At 34.2% G+C, this 24,183-nt stretch overlaps 2 protein-coding genes across 4 annotated transcripts; one reads left to right on the top strand and one right to left on the bottom strand.

Annotated features, from left to right (window-relative positions):
- Window positions 1–439: 439 nt before the first annotated feature.
- On the bottom strand, window positions 440–10,778 carry LOC149419998 (F-box only protein 17-like). 3 transcript variants are annotated; one of them, XR_016302799.1, is made up of 7 exons: window positions 10,526–10,778; window positions 9,817–10,243; window positions 9,135–9,327; window positions 6,157–6,286; window positions 3,269–3,451; window positions 2,787–3,066; window positions 440–493 (listed from the first exon to the last, which is right to left on the bottom strand). XR_016302799.1 is itself a non-coding variant. In XM_089637413.1 (6 exons), exons 2-6 carry the CDS (start codon window positions 10,235–10,237, stop codon window positions 3,043–3,045), a joined length of 951 nt encoding a protein of 316 aa, XP_089493539.1. In that variant the 5' UTR covers window positions 10,238–10,243; window positions 10,526–10,778; the 3' UTR covers window positions 2,185–3,042. The 3 variants fall into 3 exon arrangements, 2 of the variants coding, with proteins under 2 accessions (XP_089493539.1, XP_089493538.1); XM_089637413.1 differs by lacking the exon at window positions 440–493 and having other exon boundaries at window positions 2,185–3,066; XM_089637412.1 differs by lacking the exons at window positions 440–493; window positions 2,787–3,066 and having other exon boundaries at window positions 3,097–3,451.
- Window positions 10,779–17,879: 7,101 nt separating this feature from the next.
- Toll-7 (Toll-like receptor 7) lies at window positions 17,880–22,526 on the top strand. Its single transcript, XM_089637411.1, has one exon. The coding sequence runs from the start codon at window positions 18,355–18,357 to the stop codon at window positions 22,180–22,182; it is 3,828 nt and encodes a 1,275-aa protein (XP_089493537.1). The 5' UTR covers window positions 17,880–18,354; the 3' UTR covers window positions 22,183–22,526.
- The last annotated feature ends 1,657 nt before the right edge of the window (window positions 22,527–24,183 follow it).

Below are 24,183 nucleotides of genomic sequence, written 5' to 3'. Positions count from 1 at the left end.
GTTTTTATTATGAATCTTGTTTTTAAACAATTGAGATTATTGTTAATTATTATGAATCGAATTCATATAGGTATTATAGTTTACAACAATACTAAACAATACATATTATTATGTATGTACATATTATTGTATCCGTCCTTGCTCTATTATTACTATTATTGATAAAAAAATCTAGATAATATATACAATCAACATTACAAATTAATTATCGAAAAAAAATTATGAGTATGTATGTGTGTATATTTTATTAATTTTAGAAATTAGGCCATATTTACATTAACAGTAATATTCAGTTTCAACAACAGATTAAATACTTTTTTTTACATTTCTACATAGATACATTATTACAATAATTAGTACTTCAATAAGTATAATAAATATTTTTCCATTATCTTAAGCTTTCAATAGCGTATAAACATATTTTTGTGTACATTACAAAGGGTTTCATGAACAATATATGTAGTTCTTTCATTTCACATGTAGCAAGCAGCACCTTTTAACATAAATATGATTCTTTAGATTTTTAAAATTAATTTATTATAAAAAAAAACAATATTACAATTTTTTTATTGTTATTAAGTTTAATTTGTAGAACTCCATTTTATTTTTTTATTTTTTATATATACAATAATATTATTATTGGGTTTATAAAAACAGTTTATTTTTAAACAAGTTCTGCTGTGTAATTATTATTATTACGCGTGACAGCTGTTTCGCCCTCTGAAGGCATTATCAAACTGTGGGTAGCCCACTTACAGACGATAAATTTATATTATTTCTAGGTAGGTATTTTAATTTCATTTACTGATTTCTTAATTGATTTCTAAGTAAAATATCAAAAATTATTAATGGTTATTACCCCAGCAAAGTTTCCCCAATTAGTGTAATGTTTAAATTTGACTGAATGTCTTTATGTTAGTTATTCCCAAACGATGACTCATAGGGTTATTTTAATAGCATAATTAAGTACTTCATAGTGCACTCATATTTGCATTAGGTTTGAAGATATCTAGTAGGGGTGAACGAATTATATTTGTTTGTTCATTAATTAGAATAGCTTTTGGATTATTAGAGTTTTTGTTAATTTCTAACTGCTCTAAAAGATTCAGTTCTCAATGGTACATAGGCTTACTAATATCCCACTTGACAAGAAAGCATACGAGAAGGAAAAAAATACAATCCTAACTATTGCTAAAAATAATGGCTTCAAGGGTAGAGACATTGAAAAAATAATTAATAATAACAAACACAAAAATAACCTTAAATTAATTTACCCAACGACTAATAATAAGACGAATAATAAATTCGGGTGTTTAGAATTCATCGGACAGACATCTAATAAAATTGCCAAAGTCCTCAAAAAGTGTGGTCTAGATATTGCCTTCCGCACAAATAACAACTTAGGATCATCTCTTAAAAACTCAAAAAGTAAGGTACTCAAATTACGAAATAGTGGCATTTATAAACTCCAGTGTGACGAATGCAACGCTGTTTATGTTGGACAAACGGGCCGGTCCTTTAACACTAGGTTTAAAGAACATATAAGATCTTTTAAAAATAATAATAAAATACAATCTCAATTTGCCAAACATCTCCTAGATGAAAATCACTCACTTAATGATAATAATAAACCAACTCCGTTACACATACAAAATAAAGGCCGTAAACTGAATCTTTTAGAGCAGTTAGAAATTAACAAAAACTCTAATAATCCAAAAGCTATTCTAATTAATGAACAAACAAATATAATTCGTTCACCCCTACTAGATATCTTCAAACCTAATGCAAATATGAGTGCACTATGAAGTACTTAATTATGCTATTAAAATAACCCTATGAGTCATCGTTTGGGAATAACTAACATAAAGACATTCAGTCAAATTTAAACATTACACTAATTGGGGAAACTTTGCTGGGGTAATAACCATTAATAATTTTTGATATTTTACTTAGAAATCAATTAAGAAATCAGTAAATGAAATTAAAATACCTACCTAGAAATAATATAAATTTATCGTCTGTAAGTGGGCTACCCACAGTTTGATAATGCCTTCAGAGGGCGAAACAGCTGTCACGCGTAATAATAATTACACAGCAGAACTTGTTTAAAAATTAAAAATAAACTGTTTTTATAAACCCAATAATAATATTATTGTATATATAAAAAAAAAAAAAAAAAAAAAAAAAAAAATATTACAATAATAACAGTTTCTGAATATAATTTGTTTCAATCATAACACTATAAAAATAACAAGTGTTAATTTTCATCTGTTATTAACTTTGGTGCTGTAATTTCTATGAAAGTAAGATTTCATAAATCTTTTCACTTAGGTTAGTTTCACATAGACGATTCAGCCGCATACTTTTTTGTATGTAAATTTCAAGGTAATATATATTAGTGACTCAGCCGCGTGACCGTTTTCGATATAAAAAACGATGTCCGCTGCTAGCTCGCCAATGTGAAACTAGCCTTAAGCTGTTAATTCAATCTTTTCCAAAAATTGGCATATATATTTAGCTTTTTTTATGAGTTTCATATATTTCCCTTTATTCATGTGCATAGCGCTTGAAGGCTTGGATTATTTGTGATGCAGTCAACAGTGAATAGGTTATGTTTTTAACATTATTTGACAAAGTGATTTTAACTTTTTATGTATAATATTTTTTATTCTTAAAGCTATAAAATTGAGACAAAAGTTAATTGTGTGCTACGTAATATAATGACTATTAACAAAAATATATATTATCAGATCATCATTTTCATAAATTATAATCAATAGATATACCTAATACTGGACAAGTTTTTCCTAAGGAAGACATTCAAATATCCTGGACGTTACATATACATGCATAATTTAAAGTAGATCTCCTGCGACAAATGGTTTTCAAAATTCCGTGGCTGATTGAAAAAAAAAACATTGTAGCGACGCCCCAATGTTTTGAAAACATTTTGTCGCAGGAGCCGCCTTTAAAAGTAAGTATGTACATATAATATATATGGTAGCAAATTTTAGCACAACAGAGGCATACTCTTAATGTAGCTCAATTAAGTGGAAAGAAGTCATCCTGGAATTAAAAAAAAGACAGTTATTTAAATGCAGGCGTAATGAATAATATTAAAAAAGGCACTCTAAGATGGTATGATGAAGTACAACTATGTAGATGTAAGGAGTTGGGCGATCCATGAGGAAAAAACAAGCAAGTGATCTAATTACTTAGGGTGAGTGATAAGGAATCTGATTAATAGAAAAAGATGTATAGATCTCACCATTTCAGCCTTTTCTTGGGGTGTCTTGTCGTGGGGATCTCCCAAACTCTGCAAATCAACAATAACACTTGCATTGGCCATTTTTGAGCCATAATGTCCTGCCCAAAACTGGGAATCACAGCCTACGTGGGAAAACAACACGTATTGAACTCCTGTACCATAGTTTTGGAATCTGTGTTTCGCCTGTAATAGAATGAGTTCATTATTTAAATCAATTATTTTTTGAGTGACTATTATTTGTGTTATTTATAATAAAACAAAACACCAGCTGTATACTTTTTGGTTCTATTAATACAAATGATGAAAGAACAATTTTTTTTTGTTTCGAAAAAGGAATCATGATTGGAGTACTTCTACAAATCTCCCTAAATTCAAGAGGGCACACACGACACTTCGAGAATTTCTTGAATTTGTATGGATTTTAACCTCTAGGAGAATATGGCTGTAAGGGTATGTCCCTAAAAAAAATGTGCATAAACAGTATGGACATACACCGTGCGGCAGTGTTTGCAGTAATTATCCTATTAGTAATATTAATTACTAATAATAGTATTAAATATTTTTATTATTATTAATAACTAATTAATTCGATTATTTTGACATTATGTACATATTTTCTTAACCCCTCAGGTCCCTGGCATATTTCTTAAAGATGCTGTCAGAAAGTCGGAGAATTTGTGTGTATTTCTGTTTTGCAACAAAATCCAATAAATGGGATATTTCTGAAAGTGTCCAAAAACTAAAAACAGTTTTTGAAAGGTGACGACACAAGTTTTCAAATTCTATTATTAGAAATAAACATATAATTTTTGAAATATTAAAATTTTGAAATCAAACATATAAAGGTTTTAAAAATGGCTAACCTTACGTTTTTACGTCTAAACACTGAAATATAAATAGTAATGACGAAAAAACATATACTTTATTAGACAAATGTATTATAAACATTATTGCCACCTCACTTTTTGTCGTTTTATCTATCTATATAAATAAAAATGTTTGTTTGTTCAAAATCTTAAATCTACGAAAGTTATATAATGTTTGCATTGAAATTTTGACACAACGCATGTGTTTTATATACCTATATTATATGTCAGGTGACCGGGTATCTCATCAAAATGACAGTTCAACACACCTACAAAAGGTGATATAGTCATGAAAAGTAATGAAACAAAAACTAAGTAAAATAGGTTACATAGGTAACTAATTAACGTAATTTTTGTTTCATCACTTTTAATGACTCGATATCACTTTTTAAATGCGTGTTTAATTGTCATTTTGATGAAATATCATAGAACCATTATATAGATGTTGCATATGACAGGTAAAAAAATGTTTTTTTTTTTAAACATTGCCATCTGTTGGACGTAAAAGAACATGCACTATTGTTTCTCTATCTGCACACAGACAAACTGAGCTATAGCGATGCGTGGCGGGGTACAGCTAATATTAAATAATTAATAAAAAAATTTCATAAATTTTTCTCAAATTACAGTTGGAACCTTTGGTTTCATATGATGTCCATTTTAATTCTTCTATGGTTAAATTTTTAATTTGACTATAAAGCGTGGTGTTTTCTCTTTCTGACACTGTTTGGATCATATTTCTAACCATGACAGTATGGGAACCACAACAATTTCAGAGCTGTTCTGAAAAGTGAACAAATTGACTCGAAGTGTAGCTGTTTGTTCGCAAATCTGAACAAATTAGCCCAAGGAGTTGACAAAGTTTGATTTTTTATAATTCTAACTAAGAATACAATAAAAAATGGTTTAGTTTTTTGAGGTAAAAAACTCATTCTTTTGAACACTTTTCTCTCAAAAACTCACTCTCTTAACCTTCCAGCGGGCGCGCTGTCGTAAAATTTACGACAAACGCGCCTTATCGCTTCCCCCACTCTTGCGACTTAGTTGTAAGCATCGAGCTTCGATCTATGCTAGAGTCAAATCAAATGTCAAACATTTACCGCAAAATATAAATGCTTTTCTCAAAGTGAATTACGGTAGGGCAGTTGAAACGATAACAGAAGAATAAAACAGAAGCTTTCCAAAATGCGGTGTTTGTCGGTTATGTGCACTGGATAAGAAAAGATCCTCCGCATCAATGAAGTGTTGCCGTTGCCAGTCCTTTACATGCAAGAACCATTCTTCAGTTGAGGTGGTTTGTAACAATTGTAAGGATGAGGATATTGATTCTGACTAAATAGGTCGATAAAATATTTTGTTTTAAAATATTAACATGTTTAGAGTGTTGCTTCGTTTTTTTTAAGAAAGTCAAATATATTTTTTTAAAGTACTGCCTATTATGATTTTTCATATCCTTAAAGAAATTCCCTAACGTTTGTATAAAGAAAACACCACTTACATGGAGAAAACTTGATGACGTAAAATTTACGACAAGCGCCCGCTCAAGGGAAATTTCTCAACGCGCCCGCTGGAAGGTTAAAAGTTAACCTCTATAGTGCAGCTGGCTACATTTGTAGTGGAGTGAAATTATTAATACCATGAAATTCACTGCAGTTTGCAAATTTTACAACGTTTTGAAAGTATTTCATTGCTGTTCATGAAAATTACAAAATAAAAAAGTTTATATTGCAGAAGAGTGTCTATTATTTCAAAACAGCCATTTCAAGCAACGTTTCAATTCTGAATGGTGGTCTTACACCGGGGCGATACTGAGAGTATCTTCCACTCTGGAACGTGCAGCAAATATACTATGTTTTATTTTAAATGAGTAAATTCTGAAATAACACGTACTAATCAAATAAAATTTACTTTCACATGCCGGGATAGAACCGGCGACCTCCAGCTTGCCAGTCGAGAGCCTTACCCCAAGACCACGGAGAATTTCTTGTCATATTTGAGGTATTTAAGTAGAAGTTTATTTACCTCTTTCCATCCTTCTCCCCAGTTGGTCATTCGGGCCTCAAACTTAAACTTCTTCACCTCTCGGCTGTCATAGTCCAGGAGGGACACGGTCAGTTCATAGCGGGAGCCACAATCCCATCTGGCAGAGTACCTGAACAATTGGGATTTAAATTTATTCATCGAGTGGTAGGAGTTACAAAATGGGATTGAATGAAAAACAATCAGAGACAATCCAAGATATGCCCAACGCCATTGTAACTCATAGAAAAATTAATTTAAATGTAATACATTAAAAAAGCAGTTTTAAAACATTTGAAAGGAGCAACCACTTTTAGTAAAAAAATATTCACCTCGACATGACCCATTTTTTATTTATTAACTCTTTGCTAAAATGCTGAGCGGCCCGCCTATTCGACACTATTTTCGTAATAACTTCCATACTTTTTCCAAAATGATGTTTTTGTAAATTGTACCCTTTTACCAGATAATGTGTTTATATATTTATAAAAATTGTATATACATATCTATCCTACGTAGTTTACGATAGATACTTATATTCAGAGAAATGTTTTTTCTCTTTCTAATGTTATAAAAAAATATAATGAAGAAATAGTCAAATATTTTTCGAGTCTTATTATATTTTCCAGCTAAAGTGGGTTCTTCACAATAAAAATTAGTCATAAATGAGGCTTTCCTACTTTCGGCTACTGGCATTATACCTAGCTCTCTAATTAAAAATTTAGGCGTATTAGATCTATCAAAAAATTTATATATAAAGATGCAAAAGTCGGTCATTTTGAATACATGTAGGATAACAAAAGATTTTTTAAATATTTATGTTGAGGGATCAGTAGGATTTATAGGCCCTGTTAGAAGTTCTACCGAGCCGAACCCTCTGATATGAAAATATCTGGAGACGGTGAATTTTTTTTCCCATTTGATATCTGGTGATTTGACATGTTGTTGTTCTTGTATTGTTTTGTATTTATTTTACTTATATAATGCACTTACATAGTGTTGATTGACTAGCTGATCATTTGTGGAAAAGTGAGTGGAAGGGTTAAGTTTTTCCTTTGGGGAAGACTTAACCCGGACAACTAAATCGGAAGTTTAAAAAAAAAAAAAAAAAAAAAAACTATCTGTGACTTTTGACGAGGAATTTGCAATGTGCTTTTTCACTGGTAAAAGAAAAATATCTTTGCAAGTGATGAAATGACAATAATAATCGAGATATCTAGAAACATCATTTTCCTGCCAAGCGAATAAAATATGTTTTATTATGCTAGGGACATTTTTTTCAAAATACCATAAAATCGAGGCAAGTGCGGTGAGTTCCTACCACATCCACCAAAGATAAGGGTTAAATGATATTCACTTCTCATAAATGTCACACTTTTCTTCCGTGATTGCGATAAAAACGAAATATAGAAACAAACTAAAAACGAACAAACCAAAGGTTCGATAAATTAGCTGAAGAAAACCACAGCCATCGCATTAATCTGCACTACATGGGCACAATCTTTACTTCTGTTAGTCACCTACTTTTTCTCTAAAATTATAACCATTGTTTGCTTTTTATAATTATATATTTTTTGAAAACACTGCATTGTAAGATCTGTTGTATATGTATAGTATATTTCAAAATCATTTTTGGTTAATCAACTACGTGAATAAAATCATGAAAAATAAAATTTTGTTTTTACATTATCTGCTTTTCTTATCGATACATATAGTATATTTTAACTGTTTGAGTGCTATGCTTATTTTCATGATTCTTTTTGCAATTAAACAAGTAAAGAATGATATTTTTTATTCTAATAAAAAAACTACAAAAAAAATTAAAATAGGCTGTTGGTTTTGCATCAGAAGAAAGAGCGCGTCTAGATAGAGAAATTGTAAAAGTTTTTAGCTACGGTCTTCTCGTCCATAGTGTTGCTATCATTTGATACATCGTCCGCAATAGAACTCACATCCCACACGGTGAAAAATATTGATTCACTTTAGGGTGTATTTATTTTAACAGGATAAACAATAATCAAGACACACGCCAACCGCAATACAATGCACTCAAACGTAACACGCGCTCTCCCTAGGACTGACAAATGTGCTTTAAACCATGGAGTGTCGGGTAGCAATTAATAAATGTGAATAACTTTGCAGGACGATAGTGCTGAATAGCACTCTAATGGTTGAAAGCATTTTGGTTAATCAGCTACAGGAAAAGAATCATGAAAAATAAAGTAATGAACGTCTATTTCTATATTCTTATCAGGACATAATACAAAGAGTCCGGAAATTTATAGAACAAACGGTAAACTGGTGAATCTACATCCTATTTGAAGTCAACTTTTTTTTATTAGAGCTTTCGTTTTCAAGTCCGAAGTTAGAATGTTTTAGAACAAATTTGAAATAAATTGGTGGCTAGGTCAATATCAGCTGTTTACCGTATTTTAACCCATGCAAGATAAATAATAGGTAAAATTTAGTAAATATCTCAAAACAAAATATAATTTTGAAAATAATGATTAAAATAATAGACACGCTTCTACACCATCAACTTTTTCACTTGGAATATTCATTGATAGTAATGAAATAGTTTAAAACATGTAAACATGCAACTCAAGGTAGTCATAATTTCACTGGACTGCAAATGTAGCCAGCCGCACTATACGGGTTAAAAAGCGTTGCAGCTTAGACCCAGCACCAAAAGTTTTTTTTAACCCTCTAGTTGTTGAAATAAAGTTAAAAATATATATTCTGAAATACTAAGATTGAAAAATAGTTTTTTTACAGTTCTCTATATAATGTAGATTCTACAGTTTCCCGCTTGTACTACGAGTTTTCGGACCCTGCGTATAAGCATTTTGTAATAAATAAGATGATAACTAACCAATTAAAAGCAAAAGGAAAAATATTACGAAAAAACCTTTCAAGAATATAACATAATATGTGTATTTTCTAAATCCTACAAAAAAAGATAATATGATTTTTATTTTAACCATTCTGAGATGTTGATGTGTGGTTGGTAATTGTCCAGAATATCGGGATAGATTCCCTCTGCGTACAGATCTATCTTCTGCTCCTTGCCACACTGTTGGTACGAAGTCACGAAGCAGGACTTTGGATTGAATTCACAGTTTTCTGCTCCTGTCACTCCTAAGGGAGGTTTCTCCACTTTCCAACGATCCCCACCTGACCAAGGAAATATGATAAAAAAGTTGTTTGAGAAAAATACTTATACTTTTCCTAGATCAGCTATTTAACTAAGGAAAATCGCAAACTACTTCTTGAAACATATATTCTTTGAAAGCGGGTATTGTTGATTTCCAAAATGGGTGGTATCATATCCCTGTGAACTCTAGAGAGATCCTGGGGGGGTGGTGGCAACAGAGGAGCTTTGAAGGGCAGAAAGGTGGCAATAACATTTCCCACCAGACTGAATGATGACATCATGCAAAATTGTACAAATCCCATTGACCGTTGATATAATGTTCAAATATGCTTTAATTGCCAAGGAAATGTACACAGTGCATAATATAATCATTTCCTAAATGGCAAATCTAACAAATTGGGGGGCACTTCATCACAGAAGCCAGCTAATTGCTTATCATACCATATTTCTGTTTGTGTTGCCTTACAAAAAAATAACACACAATCCAAAAAAAATTATAAGTCATTTACCGTTCACATGAATCTTCCAATTGTCGAATTTATGACGTCCAGAATGGTTCCTCACCAAATTCCTTCCGTACGGATCCTTCCAACATATGGCTTGGTACACCTCGGAAGGCCACTTTTTGTGCTTCTTGATGTTTTTGAACCTGTAGGCAAACTGTCGTTCTGCTTTCATCTTCCAGACCTGATCCCTAATGACCTCGCACCACTTTCTGCAGACAAAGCGAAGTTTTCCCAAAGATTTACAGTCCAAATAACTCAAGATTAACACAAGGATTTCTTCAGGAATGTATGTTTTATCCAAGATATAGCCATTATCAGGAGATACGTCTTCAGGTTTAAACCTGATCTTTTCTGGTGTTCTATATATTTGTTTCACCTTTCCTTTCGGCATGTCGTTACTTTGCACGTCCAGTCTTTGCCCCATTAAAAACTAGAAAAAATACAGTAACTGTAAAACAAAATGGTCAAGGCTTGTCCAGTAAATATACGGCAAATAGAATCAATTATTTTGTTGATCAAAAATTTATGGTATATATTTACCTTGTGCGTATTAAAAACGGGGGTTGTAGGTAAATAATTACCAAATTTATTTCACAACATTTGATAATCGATCGATGAGTAATAATGTAATAATAATAGTAGACATCATTGAAAATTACGATCGCAATAAATTGAGCAAAATAATATCAGTGTAAACTGAAACATTACTTACCTAATGAGAATTTTAAAGGGTTAGTTCTACTTGGAGCAGAATAAGATAAACTTTAATAATTACGAGCAACAGATGACTAACACTATCTGCTATCAAAACAAATTTCTTACTACTATTTTCATTTTTTGACATTGACAGTCATAGACAATTATTCTACTCTTTTATAATAGCCCATATGCCCAATTCAGACAGAGCGATTTTATTTGAACGACAAAAATTGAACAAGATTTATTTCAGACGTTTCAGTTTAACTCGAACCTACATTGTTAATCAAGATGGCGTCAAGTGAAGTTATCGCTGCATGCGTCACTATAATTTCGGATCTTTTACGGAACAAACATGAGAATATGAAAAAGCGCAAAAAAGTCGTATGTGGGCTAGAAAATGAATTATAAGGAGAAACGAATTGGGTGCCTCTAACACTGTATTAATAGAGATGGCGTTAGAAGATACCGAATGTACTGTTATCGAAAAATTCAAGAAAAAATCCAAAAACAGGACACAGTTATGCGCGCGGCTGTCCTGGCAAAAACAATTATACAAAATACGCTGAGATACCTGGCAACGGGGGATTCTTTTGCAAGTCTGGCTTATATGTACAGATTTCCTAAAAATACGATATCATTGTTTGAAAGAAGTGTTCTTTGCAATAGTAGATGCCTTAAAATTTGTTATAAAGGTAAAACAATACTTTTGGAGACATTCAGAGACGTGCTATTTAATAATAATAAGTACTAAGTTACAGTAACATTTTAAAAATTGCAGTGTCACGGGCATTCTTATTTTTGTAAACTTCTTGCTTCTGATCCCAAAGACAAGTATGGCTAGAGATAAATCTAAACATCATATCACCCGGCCACTTAATATTTTTTTTTCATTGAAGCAGATGCCATGATGGTAGGTACTAGGTAGGTATAAATAAACCACTCACCAGGAACGTCTGACGTCTACTTTCGACCAGAGGGAACTAAAAATCGGAAGAGACTTGAAACATATTTTCACACGTTTCGATTCAGCGGGAAAATTGAACGATGACTCATTAGTTGAACAACAAAAGTAGACGGGCTTTCAACTTTCGTCGCTCAGCAAAAAACTTGATCAACTCTGTTGAAAGGGTGTTCACGAGAAACTAAAAAAAAATTCCGAGAAACTAAAACATTTCTAAGCGATCACATTTTCAAACCAAAATCACATGATTTTGAATTTCTACGTAATACTAAGTAAACGAAAAAAAATGAAGTGAAAGTAACTTTTATTCCTTTATTTTAATCATTTTGTTTAATTAAAATGTTTTTTTAGTTTCGTATAAAGTAGTAACTAGCATTATTATAAAAGTTACCGACACTTCATATTTTTTCTCTTTACATTGCGTAAATTATTGTAAGATAGTTTGTTTTGTATTCCTTAAAATATATCACGAAGTAATCCTAGGCTATTATGAAGGTGGGTCGCAATTTTAAACCCCCTACCACCATCCATATTGAACCGCTAACCGAATTATTACTGACGGTCCGACAAATGGAACAATAATAATTCGATTCGGTGCGGTTTTGCCTACTCGCTAACCGAATTGCAAAATCCCAACATGCAGTCCAGCAAGTTATCCAGCAAATCGGGTCGTGAGCATATCCTGTGCTTTATAACTTGTGCATATTATCATTTAGATGTTTTTATTAATTAGTCCAAAATATAAATGAAAAACCTTTCTTTTTTGTTTGGTTCAATCATAAAGGACATTACCCTAATACCTGTAGTGACATCTATTGAAAAAATTTTGTACCACTCACATGTTTCAGAACCAATGGTTTCTTCGTCAGGATGGGCCAAGTTGGCAATGTTGCAAAATCATTTATGTGATAATATCACGCCTTTTGGGTCCTAAATAATATGATAGCGATCCTCCCGGCATACTCAATACTATACATGATTTTTTTATAAAGATCTGTGGTAATATCGCTTTCCAATTCTCGGAAATGTATAACGGATAATATTCGGATACAAAGAAGCGGTGACCGGGTAACTCTTCAATGACGGTTCGACACACATTTAAAAAGTGATATAAAGTCATGACAAGTGATGACATTAAAACTAGGTTATATTAGGTAAGTTTTTAGATTCTCACGGCCAAAAGCATTTTTGTTGTTTGTTTTTGGGGTGTTATGCCGTGTTGCGCTAACTCCTTCTTTAGCCGACGTTTCGGACAGCGTTGCAGTGTCCATCATCAGGGCAGATCCGGTAGATCCGAAGATGTGAGAAGAAGGAGTTAGCGCAACATGGCATAACACCCCAAAAACAAACAACAAAAATAGGTTATATTAGTTACAAAGGTTAGGTTTGTAGGTGAGTTTTTCATCGCTAATAACTGTTCACTTTATAAAGGTGTGTTGAATTGTCATTGTGTTGAGTTATCATTGAATCCTAAGTAGACCAGGCTGACATCTGTCGTATTTTCACAGATATATCACAAAACTATGTTAGTAAAATAAATAAAGTTCTCAAAAATATTTAGTGAAGTTTCAAACCAATTTCTGTATAAACTTTGGTTCTTTCCTTAGCTCAACTTGAACGAAAAACCAAAGATGTCATTCGTGCTGTTTTTACGGAAAAAAACAATAATTTTATTATATTTTACAGTTCTCGTTTTCTTATTATCGATAGATGTCGCACCTAGTAGATTTTTCAAAAAGTAATGTCGGGTATTCTCAAACATCTAAATAGTGCTAAATTATTTTTTCAGGCAATAGGTTAGGCTTTCAAAAATTAATAATTTCTTTTGGATGTTTAGATATGACTTTTTGTCTTGTTAACCTGTTTATGACTACTTCTACTCAATAGTTATGATTATATTATTTGGAAAACATGAAGTTATAATTGATATTAACATTATTAGTAAGCATCTTAAACCTTTACATTTGATATTAGAGAGTGGTCTGTAATGGAAAAACAAGTCGGTAATTCGGTAGACAGAAGACACGAAACGATCAAACGTATAAAATAAATATATTTTGTAAATCCTTCATTTACAATGAGATAATAGATTACATTTCTAAGGCTTAAGAGGAAACTACAAGCACAAAATGTGTATATTCTTGGTATAACTTATATCATAGGTAATATGCATTAATATCGCTTGACAAACGGAGTCTAGAAACGTTCGATTTCAAGCAAAAAACTGGTTTTTATTTAATTTTTAAATAATTTTATAAGAAAGCAAAAAAGTTAATCAAGTGAAACTGTCAAAGATAATCTTAGCTATAATACTGTATTTTTAAAAAGTTGTTTCCTTTATGCGTTCATACATTTCTATAAAAAAAAAATTGTAGTTGAGTAAATTATTTTTTTTATTTGTATTCTACTCAAGCGAAACGCTTTCAATAAATTAGCAATATTCAATATAAATAATTTTTCTCCGTATAGGTAGATACCTACTTTTTAATCCTTTAAAACTCGTTTAATATATTTCACGCCTGTTACACATTTGACGTAGAAATTAATGTAGGTTTAGATAAAATATTATGTTCTTGTTTAAAAAAAATATATGTACACTAACAATTGAGAAATAATAATTATAATTACTAGTTACCTCAAATTAGAACATTAACTAAAAACTATCATAACTTTTTTCATTAAAATGTTGGTGGCTTCTGATTATATTAATAAATTACACGTTATTTTTATGGGTTTTAGATAATTCAATTTCAAATTGAAATTACCCAGCGACATGGACGTGTTTCGTGATTGGGCCTTCAATTTCCGATACAAATCTGTGTTTTACCATGATTTCTAAATTCAAATGGAATGAAGATCTACGATGTCCGGCGAGTGTAAGTGAGACAGAGCGCGTGCTAAATGGGATGGAAGCAAAAGGTACTAATTCAGTGGCAACATTTGTTTCCATTCAAATTTATTTGGAAGGACCATACTTCTCAGGCAGTTTCTTCTGTATTTTTTTACTCAACATTTATTTAGGGTTAAGTATTTCTTAAGTTAATTATTGTGGCATATCCACTTCAGTTGATTTTTCTAAAATCGACACTGTGAGATTAATAAGACGTAATGAATATTACCTATTATTAAATTTATCGGGTTAATTTAATTATAAACCACTTTCGCTGATATTACATAGTTCCAGAACAACCTTTACAGACCACAAAGCGATTGCCTTCGACGAAAATATTAAATAGTGAATTTCATAATTTCCAATTATCATACCTGTAGAAATTTAATTACCTCCAGCCTAGCCTACTTTGTTTTGTAATAAGGATTGCGATGGAAAATGAGAAAAAAAACATATTAATTTGACAATGTTACATTAGAGAATGAATACCTACATATTTTTCGGAATTCGACCCAAATTCTGACAGTAAAATCCTTCTCGAATGGAATATTTGAGTCTCATTTAAAAATATTATTTCCTCCTGTGACATTTTCAAATTTGGGAATCAATATTTTTTCTATCAAATCATAGAATCTTTTAAAATCCGTAGCAGGTACCCACCGTAGTGTATTTTTCCGGAGGATTATTTGGTAATTATTCGGAATCGCTGGACACGGATTATAAGAAATATTTTTAAATAAAACCTTCTAATTTACCTTAATTACTATAAAAGGAATCTGACTGCATTTGGGAAATTTTTAATTTTTGCATTTTATTTTTAATTACGTAAATCGAATATTCATTCATTCTCAATTTTCATCTTGGCAAGTCAAGTTACATCCCACGATTTTTCACTGATAAAAACTAGATCAACTAGTATAAAAACGCGATTGTCTTACGTTATTTTCCTAAATTTGTAAATAATATAATTATGTATTATATTCTTTATAACAGATACCTACATTGTTGTTTGTACATTAATTTATAGTTGAAGATAATTTCTAATATATTATTAAAATATTCTAACAGATTCACTGTTGTTTTAAAATGCTTTAAAGTAGTTACATAACTTAATTTCAAAAGTGAAACACTTAAATAAAGAACAATATTCCAAACGATATCTTTTTTCTCGAAAATTTTAATAAAACATATTGGAATCTCGTAATATTCCGTCAAGAAAAGGCATTTTTTTCAAGTTCCCAATTCTAGTTAGTCTACGATTAATAAGGTATAAAAAAACGTTATTCCTCTTTTATTTCTGATCGGACCGGTTTCGGACAGTAACTTCTAACTGGTATATTTTTGAAATTTGATAATTACATTATTTTCTGTTACGAATGACGTGTTAGTAAAATCCTCCATGTCAGAAAAAAATTATTGCGACAAGTGGAGTTCCATAGGGTTCACATCTTGGTCCAGTCTAGTTTATATTGTTTGTAAATTATATTACAAAAATATTTCACTTTGCATTTATCTTACTTTTTGCTGAAAACCATAAAAAAATGGAATTGTTCAAAATATTTAACATTGTTATATAAGCAATTTGTTAATTTTGGTGCAATGAAAACAGAATTTACTTAAATATATGAAAATGTCGAATGGTCAGATTTTCTCGAATAACTTGGAAATAACATAAGAGTTATAAATACCATAGTTTTAAGTAAAAACATACTAGTCTGAAGTTGGATGTGATTGTCCGAAACTGGAACAAACAATAAATTATGTTTTTTACGAATACTTTATTTGCGATGGAATTCCACTTTTTTGAAAATATAAACATTCTAAGAAATAGTCTAATTATTTTCCAATAAAAATCGTCATCCAGGTTTAAATGTAAAGTGCAAAATATTTTGACGAATGAATTTTTAAATATAAAAATATTATTTAAGAATAACTCAATACTTTGTTTCCTTGACCTTTTGTGTTTCGTAGTTTCAATTTCAATTTCCATAAATATAATTTCTTGTAAAAGAAAAACACATTGTATTCGATAAAAAAAACAAATATTGTATTTGCATATTATGTATCTACACATGTTTCTAAATGAAATTGTTAGGCATCTTCAATATTTACAAGTAGAAATATAAGTAAGATACATTGAAACAAAATCACGATTGGAAAAAATTGTAATTTATTTTTAGGTATATTGTTTTGACAAAATACTGTGTATTTTCGACGTTTGATATTTTACAGAAAGTCCTTTAAAAATAAAAAGATTTTTTCCCAGGAACTTATTTTTTTAAATTTTTGCCAGAAAAATATGTCACACGTTAAAAATATAATTTTGATCATAATCATTCCAAAACAAAAAAAATAATGAACAGTTTTTATGCGAAAAATGCAAGATACCGATACAACAAAGCTTCTATTCAATTTTATACTAATTTATAATTTAATATAAGACACAGTAATTATTATGTAAAATATTGAAAGAATAATTTAAAAAAAGGTTTGAATCTTTTATTTCATAAAAGAGAAACATATTTCTTTAATCTTTTACGCTGTGATTTTATTATTTTTAACATAATAATAATAATACTTGGATAACTTGTATAGCGCCGTTTTTGTGCAAACACACCTCAAGGGCGCTGTACAAACTTATGATTCATTTCTACAGTTATCTATGTGTAGTGAACATGTATATAATATTATTATATTACTAAAATGTGACATTTGCTTACCTTCTTATGAAACATTGTTTGAAATTACTAGATTATTATTCGTTTTTATTGAGGGGAAAATATAAATTTATAAATGTAACATATCAAGTATTTCTCCTTGATGAAATTCGTTGGGATGTAAATAAAGTTTTTATTTAGGTACAAACCTAACCAACTATAATACATATTCGAATGATTAGAAAAAATCTTATCAATCAAAAATATAAGTGATTTCAAATAATAATAATAATTACATGTTATAAGTTACTGATAATAAAATATTATTTGGATAATTAAATATATCTTAATAAAATAATAATGAAAATATTATTTGGTTAATTAAATTTATATTAATAAAATAATAATGAAAATATTATATGGATATTTAAATATATATTACATTTTAGGAAATTCAAAAAATATTCTAATATATTTTTTGTACCAAATAATGAAGATCTGATTTTTCATGTAACTCAATTTACTTTGTCATTTTACGTAGGCATAGGTCGTCTAACAACATAACATGAACTTATACAAAAAGCTGTCCAGCTTTAAATGCCGCGTCTCGCTCATTCCCCCGTCCGGCATATGCGGCGGAGCGCTTCTGGAGAAACTTTGTTCGTTTTAATTTAATCCGAGTGGTAAAATGTATTACGGCTCTTTCTTTCGTTCCCCTTTAAAGGCTCTCGCGGAATAGCGCGGTCTCTGTCTATTGGCGCGGCCGTCCGGTGGCGCCGCGCGGAAACCGCGCGAACTAGTCCGGGAGTCGGGCGACGGAGAGCGGCGGCCGCGCGCATCGAACCAGTCCACACGGAGAACTCGAGTAGAGTGGTTGCGTTACAGAGGCACAGAACGAGCGCTCTAACGTAACAGTGAACTTGTGTTATAATCGAAAATTACACTACGTATAATTCAGACCGCGTACACTTCTGTTTTCGTGACATGAGACTAGTGAAGTTCGCGTTTGCATAGAAAATAGTTTAACGTTTGCTCACGCATTTTAAAGACAATTATAATGTTGAAAAGGTGACAAGTTTGAATAAGTGCGTTTATATATGTGGATTACGCGATGATTTTTGAATCTCGATGTGATTGTGAAGTAATAGTTACAGAAATGATATGGAGAGAATGACCGGTGGTTCCCTGCCAAGGAACGGAGTTTTACAAACTGTTGTGTTACAAATGTTTTACAATTGGATTGTCTCCGTGTGATGTAGCGGGTGGTGAGACTCCCGCTGTCTTTTCTTTTTCATCTGTCGACATCGTCACCGTCAGAGACACTCGGCCCGAGCATGAGGCCTGCAACCCTGTCGCCTATTGTGGCCTGCCTCCTGGGGGCTCTATTGGTGGGCGCGGTGCGCGGCTCTGCCCAGAGCCCCGAGCGGGAGGGCTGCCGCGGCTCGCAGGGCACGCAGCTGTGCCGCCTGCGGACCCTGGATCCCGAGGGGGTGGCCCTCCAGCCCGTGCCCTCCGAGGGCAGCTCCAGCCTGTCCTTGCTGTGTAACCGGGTGCTCCTGTTCGAGAGCGCCATCGGGGCGCACTACTTCCAACGCTTCTCCCAGCTGGGCGACCTCACGCTGGATGGGTGCAAGCTGCTGCACCTGCCTGGCAACTCGTTTGAAGGGCTACGCGAGCTCAAAAAGCTCACCATCCACTCCCACAACTCCGACTGGGGCCCCACCAAGAGTCTCGAGGTGGTGGCCGGCACCTTCAATGGGCTGCGGGAGCTGCAGCACCTTGATATGGGCGACAACAACATCCGTGCGCTGCCTGAGGACGTGTTCTGTCCTCTAGGCAACCTGCACACGCTCAACCTGACCCGCAACAGACTGCGCAGTGCGGAGCGCCTGGGCTGGGCGGGCACCGGCTGCGGGGGCGCGCTGCAGGAGCTGGACCTCAGCCACAACCTGCTCAAGGCGCTGCCCGAGGGCTCCGGCCTGGCCAACCTGCGCCGCCTGCACCACCTGTCTCTGCAGCACAACAACATCTCCGACATCTCGGGAGAAGCCCTCAACGGACTAATCTCCCTGAGGATCCTCAATATCTCGTACAACAGGCTGCAGTCCCTGCCCGAGGGTATCTTCGCTAGCTCCAGAGAGTTGAGGGAAGTCTACCTGAATAACAACATGCTGTACGAACTGGCCAAGGGAATATTCCATCGCCTGGAGCAGTTACTGGTGCTCGATCTGTCCAGTAACCAGCTCTCCAGTAATCACATAGACGATGGCACTTTTGTCGGATTGATAAGACTGATTGTATTGAATCTCTCGCACAATGCGTTGACGAGAATTGACGGGAAAACGTTCAAAGACTTGTTTTTCCTCCAGATTCTGGATTTGCGCAATAACTCCATCGGATACGTGGAAGATAACGCTTTTCTGCCGCTTTACAACTTGCACACGCTGAACTTGGCGGAAAACAGATTGCACACGATCGACCAGCACTTATTCAACGGTCTCTATGTGTTGAGCAAATTGACTCTGAATAATAATTTGTTAGTGAATATTGACCCGATGGCTTTTAGAAATTGTTCCGATCTGAAAGAATTAGATTTGAGCTCCAATCAGTTACTGAAAGTTCCGGACGCTCTGTGGGAACTTGCTTTCTTGAAAACTTTAGATCTTGGAGAAAATCAGATATCGGAGTTTAAAAATGGTTCCTTTAAAAATTTGGGCCAACTTACAGGACTTAGACTTATCGATAATCAGATTGGAAATTTGACGAAAGGCATGCTGTGGGATTTGCCGAGCCTTCAAGTACTGAATTTAGCCAAAAATAAAATACAGAGCATAGAAAGAGGCACTTTCGACAGAAACACCCAGCTGGAAGCTATTCGCTTGGACGCTAACTTTATATCCGATATCAATGGAGTTTTTTCTACGCTTGCCAGCTTACTGTGGCTCAATCTTTCTGAAAATCATCTCGTTTGGTTCGATTACGCTTTTATTCCTAGTAATCTCAAGTGGTTGGACATTCACGGTAATTTCATCGAACACTTGGGAAATTATTATAAAATTCAAGAAGAAATTCGTGTTAAAACATTGGACGTTAGTCATAACAGAATAGTGGAGTTATCACCGATGGCGATACCTAACAGTGTAGAACTTTTATTTATCAATAACAACTTTATAAATAACATTCAAGTGAACACTTTCCTAGACAAAACCAATCTGTCCCGCGTGGATATGTACGCTAACGAGTTGGTGCATTTAGAATTAAATAGTTTGCGGCTGTCGCCAGTGCCTAAGAACCGTTCCCTGCCAGAGTTTTACATTGGCGGAAATCCTTTCCACTGTGATTGCTCCATGGAGTGGCTCCCTCTCATCAACAACATGACCAATATGCGTCAACACCCTCGCGTCATGGACTTGGAAAATGTGATGTGTAAAATGACCCATTCCCGTGGCACTACCCACCTGCCCCTCACAAGTGTCAAATCCTCGGACTTTCTATGTAAATATGATACCCACTGTTTCGCGCTGTGCCATTGTTGTGACTTTGATGCCTGTGACTGTGAAATGACGTGCCCCCAGAACTGTTCGTGCTACCACGACCAGACGTGGAACACTAACGTGGTGGATTGTTCAAGCCAGCGGGTGATAGAGATCCCTCACAGGATTCCTATGGACGCCACGGAGGTGTACTTAGACGGTAATGACTTTAAAGAATTACAAAATCATGTGTTTATAGGTAGAAAAAATATGAGAGTACTTTTTGTGAACGGAAGTGGTGTTGAAAACATTCAAAATAGAACATTTACCGGATTGAATGCTTTGCAATCTCTTCATCTCGAGGACAATCGTCTGATGGAGTTGAAAGGCTACGAGTTTGAAAACCTTGGTCATCTGCGAGAACTATATTTACAAAATAATCTGATCGAGCATATCGGGAACATGACCTTCCAGCCTCTGCATTCTCTAGAAATAATTCGCTTGGATGGAAATCGGCTGGCCGTGTTTCCCATCTGGCAGATCAACCTGAACACTCAACTGACCCAAGTGTCGATCGGAAACAATCGGTGGTCTTGCAGGTGTAAATTTTTGCAAGATTTTACCGCATTTGTAGTTGACAACGCGCAAAAGATCATAGATGGTGCTGATGTGTGGTGCTGGAATAACGAGTCCAAATCTCCCCACAAGAGAGAACTAGACCTCAACGGAACTGCGTGCAGCGACTACTACGCAGGTGGCTCCGTCATAGACAATATGCTAGTGTCGGACTACCTGCCCACCATGGTCCTCACGCTGTGCGGCTTCCTCTTCATCCTGCTCGCCCTCGTGCTGGCCTTCGTGTTCAGAGACCCCATCCGCGTGTGGCTCTTCTCCCACTACGGAGTGCGGCTCTTCAGTTTCACGGGAGGGTACGAGGAGCGAGAGAAGCTGTATGACGGATACGTCTGCTACAGCCCCAAGGACGAGGAGTTCGTGATCCGATCGATCGCGGCCGAGCTGGAGAACGGAGAGCCTCCATTTCAACTCTGTCTGCATCACCGGGACTTGCCCCCCTCGCCCTGTCTCCCGGCGCGGCCAGTCCTGGAGGCGGCAGAGGCTTCCAAGCGGGTGATCCTGGTGCTCACGAGGAACTTCTTGCAGACCGAGTGGTCTCGATTCGAGTTCCGACAAGCGCTGCACGAAGCTCTCAAAGGCCGAGTGTTCAAACTGGTGCTGGTCGAAGAGGGCCACATCAACCCGGAAGCCGAGTCGGACCCCGACCTGCGGCCCTACCTGAAGACGGGGTCTCGGGTGCGCTGGGGCGAGAAAAGGTTCCGTGAGCGGCTGCGCTACGCCATGCCGGGGGCCTCGCGGGGCCCGCGCAAGCCTGCAGATAACTACCGCCGCAACATCAACACCTACACGCTGGACGGCTCCGTGCCCAACGGCAACAACCACCACCACCACCCGCCGGCAGACAAGCCGGAGGGGCGCGAGCGGCCGCCGCCCGCCTACCAGCCGCCCTTCACGCCGCCCTACCCAGCTGGGGCAGGGGGCGCGGGTGGTGTGGGGGCCCTGGGCCGGCCGCACTCCGACCACATCTACTCGTCCATCGACTCGGACTACTCCACCCTGGAGCGGAGCTCTCGCGGCTGGAGGGCCCCCCCGGTGCAGGCCTACCTGGTGTAGGCTGCAGCTGTGAGTGATAGTGATAGAAGAACTGTTGTTAAACGCCAGCCTCTTAGCTACTAGACTTGTACATTTCGTGTTAATTAATCGCTTAGATATTATTTTTATGAATTGAACTGTATAAATGTGAATAATGTATAAAGCTCGCTTTAAGTTTTTAAGTCATTTACCAAAACTTACCTAATAGTTTTAACGCGGAGATGAACCGCAGATTTTTATATACTAAAATGAATAAATTCATTAAAGACTGTTGTAAAAATGTACATAGGACACGAACGATCTATATTATTACCGTGAATCAAATATTTATACCTGAATAAAGTTGTGCGCAATTTGCAAAATTACTCCATATTATTTCATTTTTATTACTATTCATACTGAGTAAACAACAAACCTAATGTTGAAAATAATAATTATTATCTAGATATATACCTACACAAAACTTGTTGAAAGATCCCCAGGCATTGACAATACTATCAGAAACAAAAAATACTAATAAATTAAGTATTTCAAATTCATTATTTACGATCACTCCAATGAATAACTACAATTTATATTTGTAAATGTAGAATTTTTTGTTTCCTTAATGTGTTGTCCATCAGGATATCAACTTTGATAAACATGAAACCTACACCTATAATAGAAAAAGTCTTTTTGACCAGAGGGTTCAATTTGGCATTACAAATACAAACATACTGATTTTCATAGGTAAATAGTTGTTTTGGTTTATACATTAACTAAAGATTTTATGTAGATACTATTGATGATTAGTTCTTACTAGAAATATTACAGTGGAAGAGTAATGCATTCTATATGTAGGTAATACAGAACACAGAGGATTCTGACTGCTCGATAGCCCTATCGACCAAACGCTGAGGATCTATTCAAAGAAACAACAATTAGATGAAGAGGAACATTCTTAATTTTTATAAATTTACTATTTATATTATAATCATAAAAATAAATTACTTTGGGATATAACAGCCCATAGATGTCTAATATTCGGAAACAATGGACACGTCCCCATAACCACGTCCCCATAACCACTCAACAAATGGTTCGAATTGAATCACATTCAATTCAAAATGTGCAGGAGCGTATTTATATAAAAATAGATATTTTCGTGTATTTAAAATTATAACATGTTCTGCTTTAGGCGAAGTATTTAGGTTCCACTACGAAGTAATGCAAAATAATTTGTTTTCCGTTTGAAATTTTGATATATTTTAGATATTTTAACTAAAAATTGCGAGTAGAACACAACTTAGATTTTGAAGTAATTTTATAACGCCAGAAAAAAAATATATAAACGGCTTTAAAGTTCAAAATCTCTTACTTACGAAACATTTACGGGTTTATTGTATAAAATGGCAAATTATATTCAAATTGAAAATGATCGTGAAACATTTATATTTGAGCCTTAACTTCGTAAAATAATCACTCTTTGGCGATATTTTTTTCTTGGGAAAATCAAATGGTCGGCTGGGGATGGGAATTTAAACCTTGTCGCCATCTACAGAAGAAGTATTATTGATAGCGGCCTCATTCCAAATGTCACACCAATTAATGTATTAAATAATATGTAGGTGTTTTGGTTTATTTTCTAGAATAAAATGAATGTGGATAATATTAATAGAGAACACCATCATAGAAACATATATAAAAAAAATGGCAATAGAGAATACCACCATTGAAACATATATAAAATAATGTCAGTAATATTAATTGACATTACCATCATAGAAACATGAATAAAATTAATGTCGATAATATTAATAGAGAATACAATCATAGAAACATATTTAAAATAATGTCAGTAATATTAATAGACAATACCATCATAGAAACATGAATAAAATTAATGTCGATAATATTAATAAAGAAGACCATCATTCAAACATGAATAAAATTAATGTCGATAATATTAATAGAGAATACCATCATAGAAACGTGAATAAAATTAATTTAATTTCATGTCAGCTGCTAATTTATTATTCACGC

This window comes from Hesperophylax consimilis, chromosome 11 (genome assembly GCF_061612785.1).
Source record: "Hesperophylax consimilis isolate HC1 chromosome 11, BYU_Hcon_1.0, whole genome shotgun sequence".
NCBI lineage: Eukaryota > Metazoa > Arthropoda > Insecta > Trichoptera > Limnephilidae > Hesperophylax > Hesperophylax consimilis.
The sequence above is the reverse complement of the archived record's forward strand: the minus strand, read 5'-3'. Positions and strand labels throughout refer to the sequence as shown.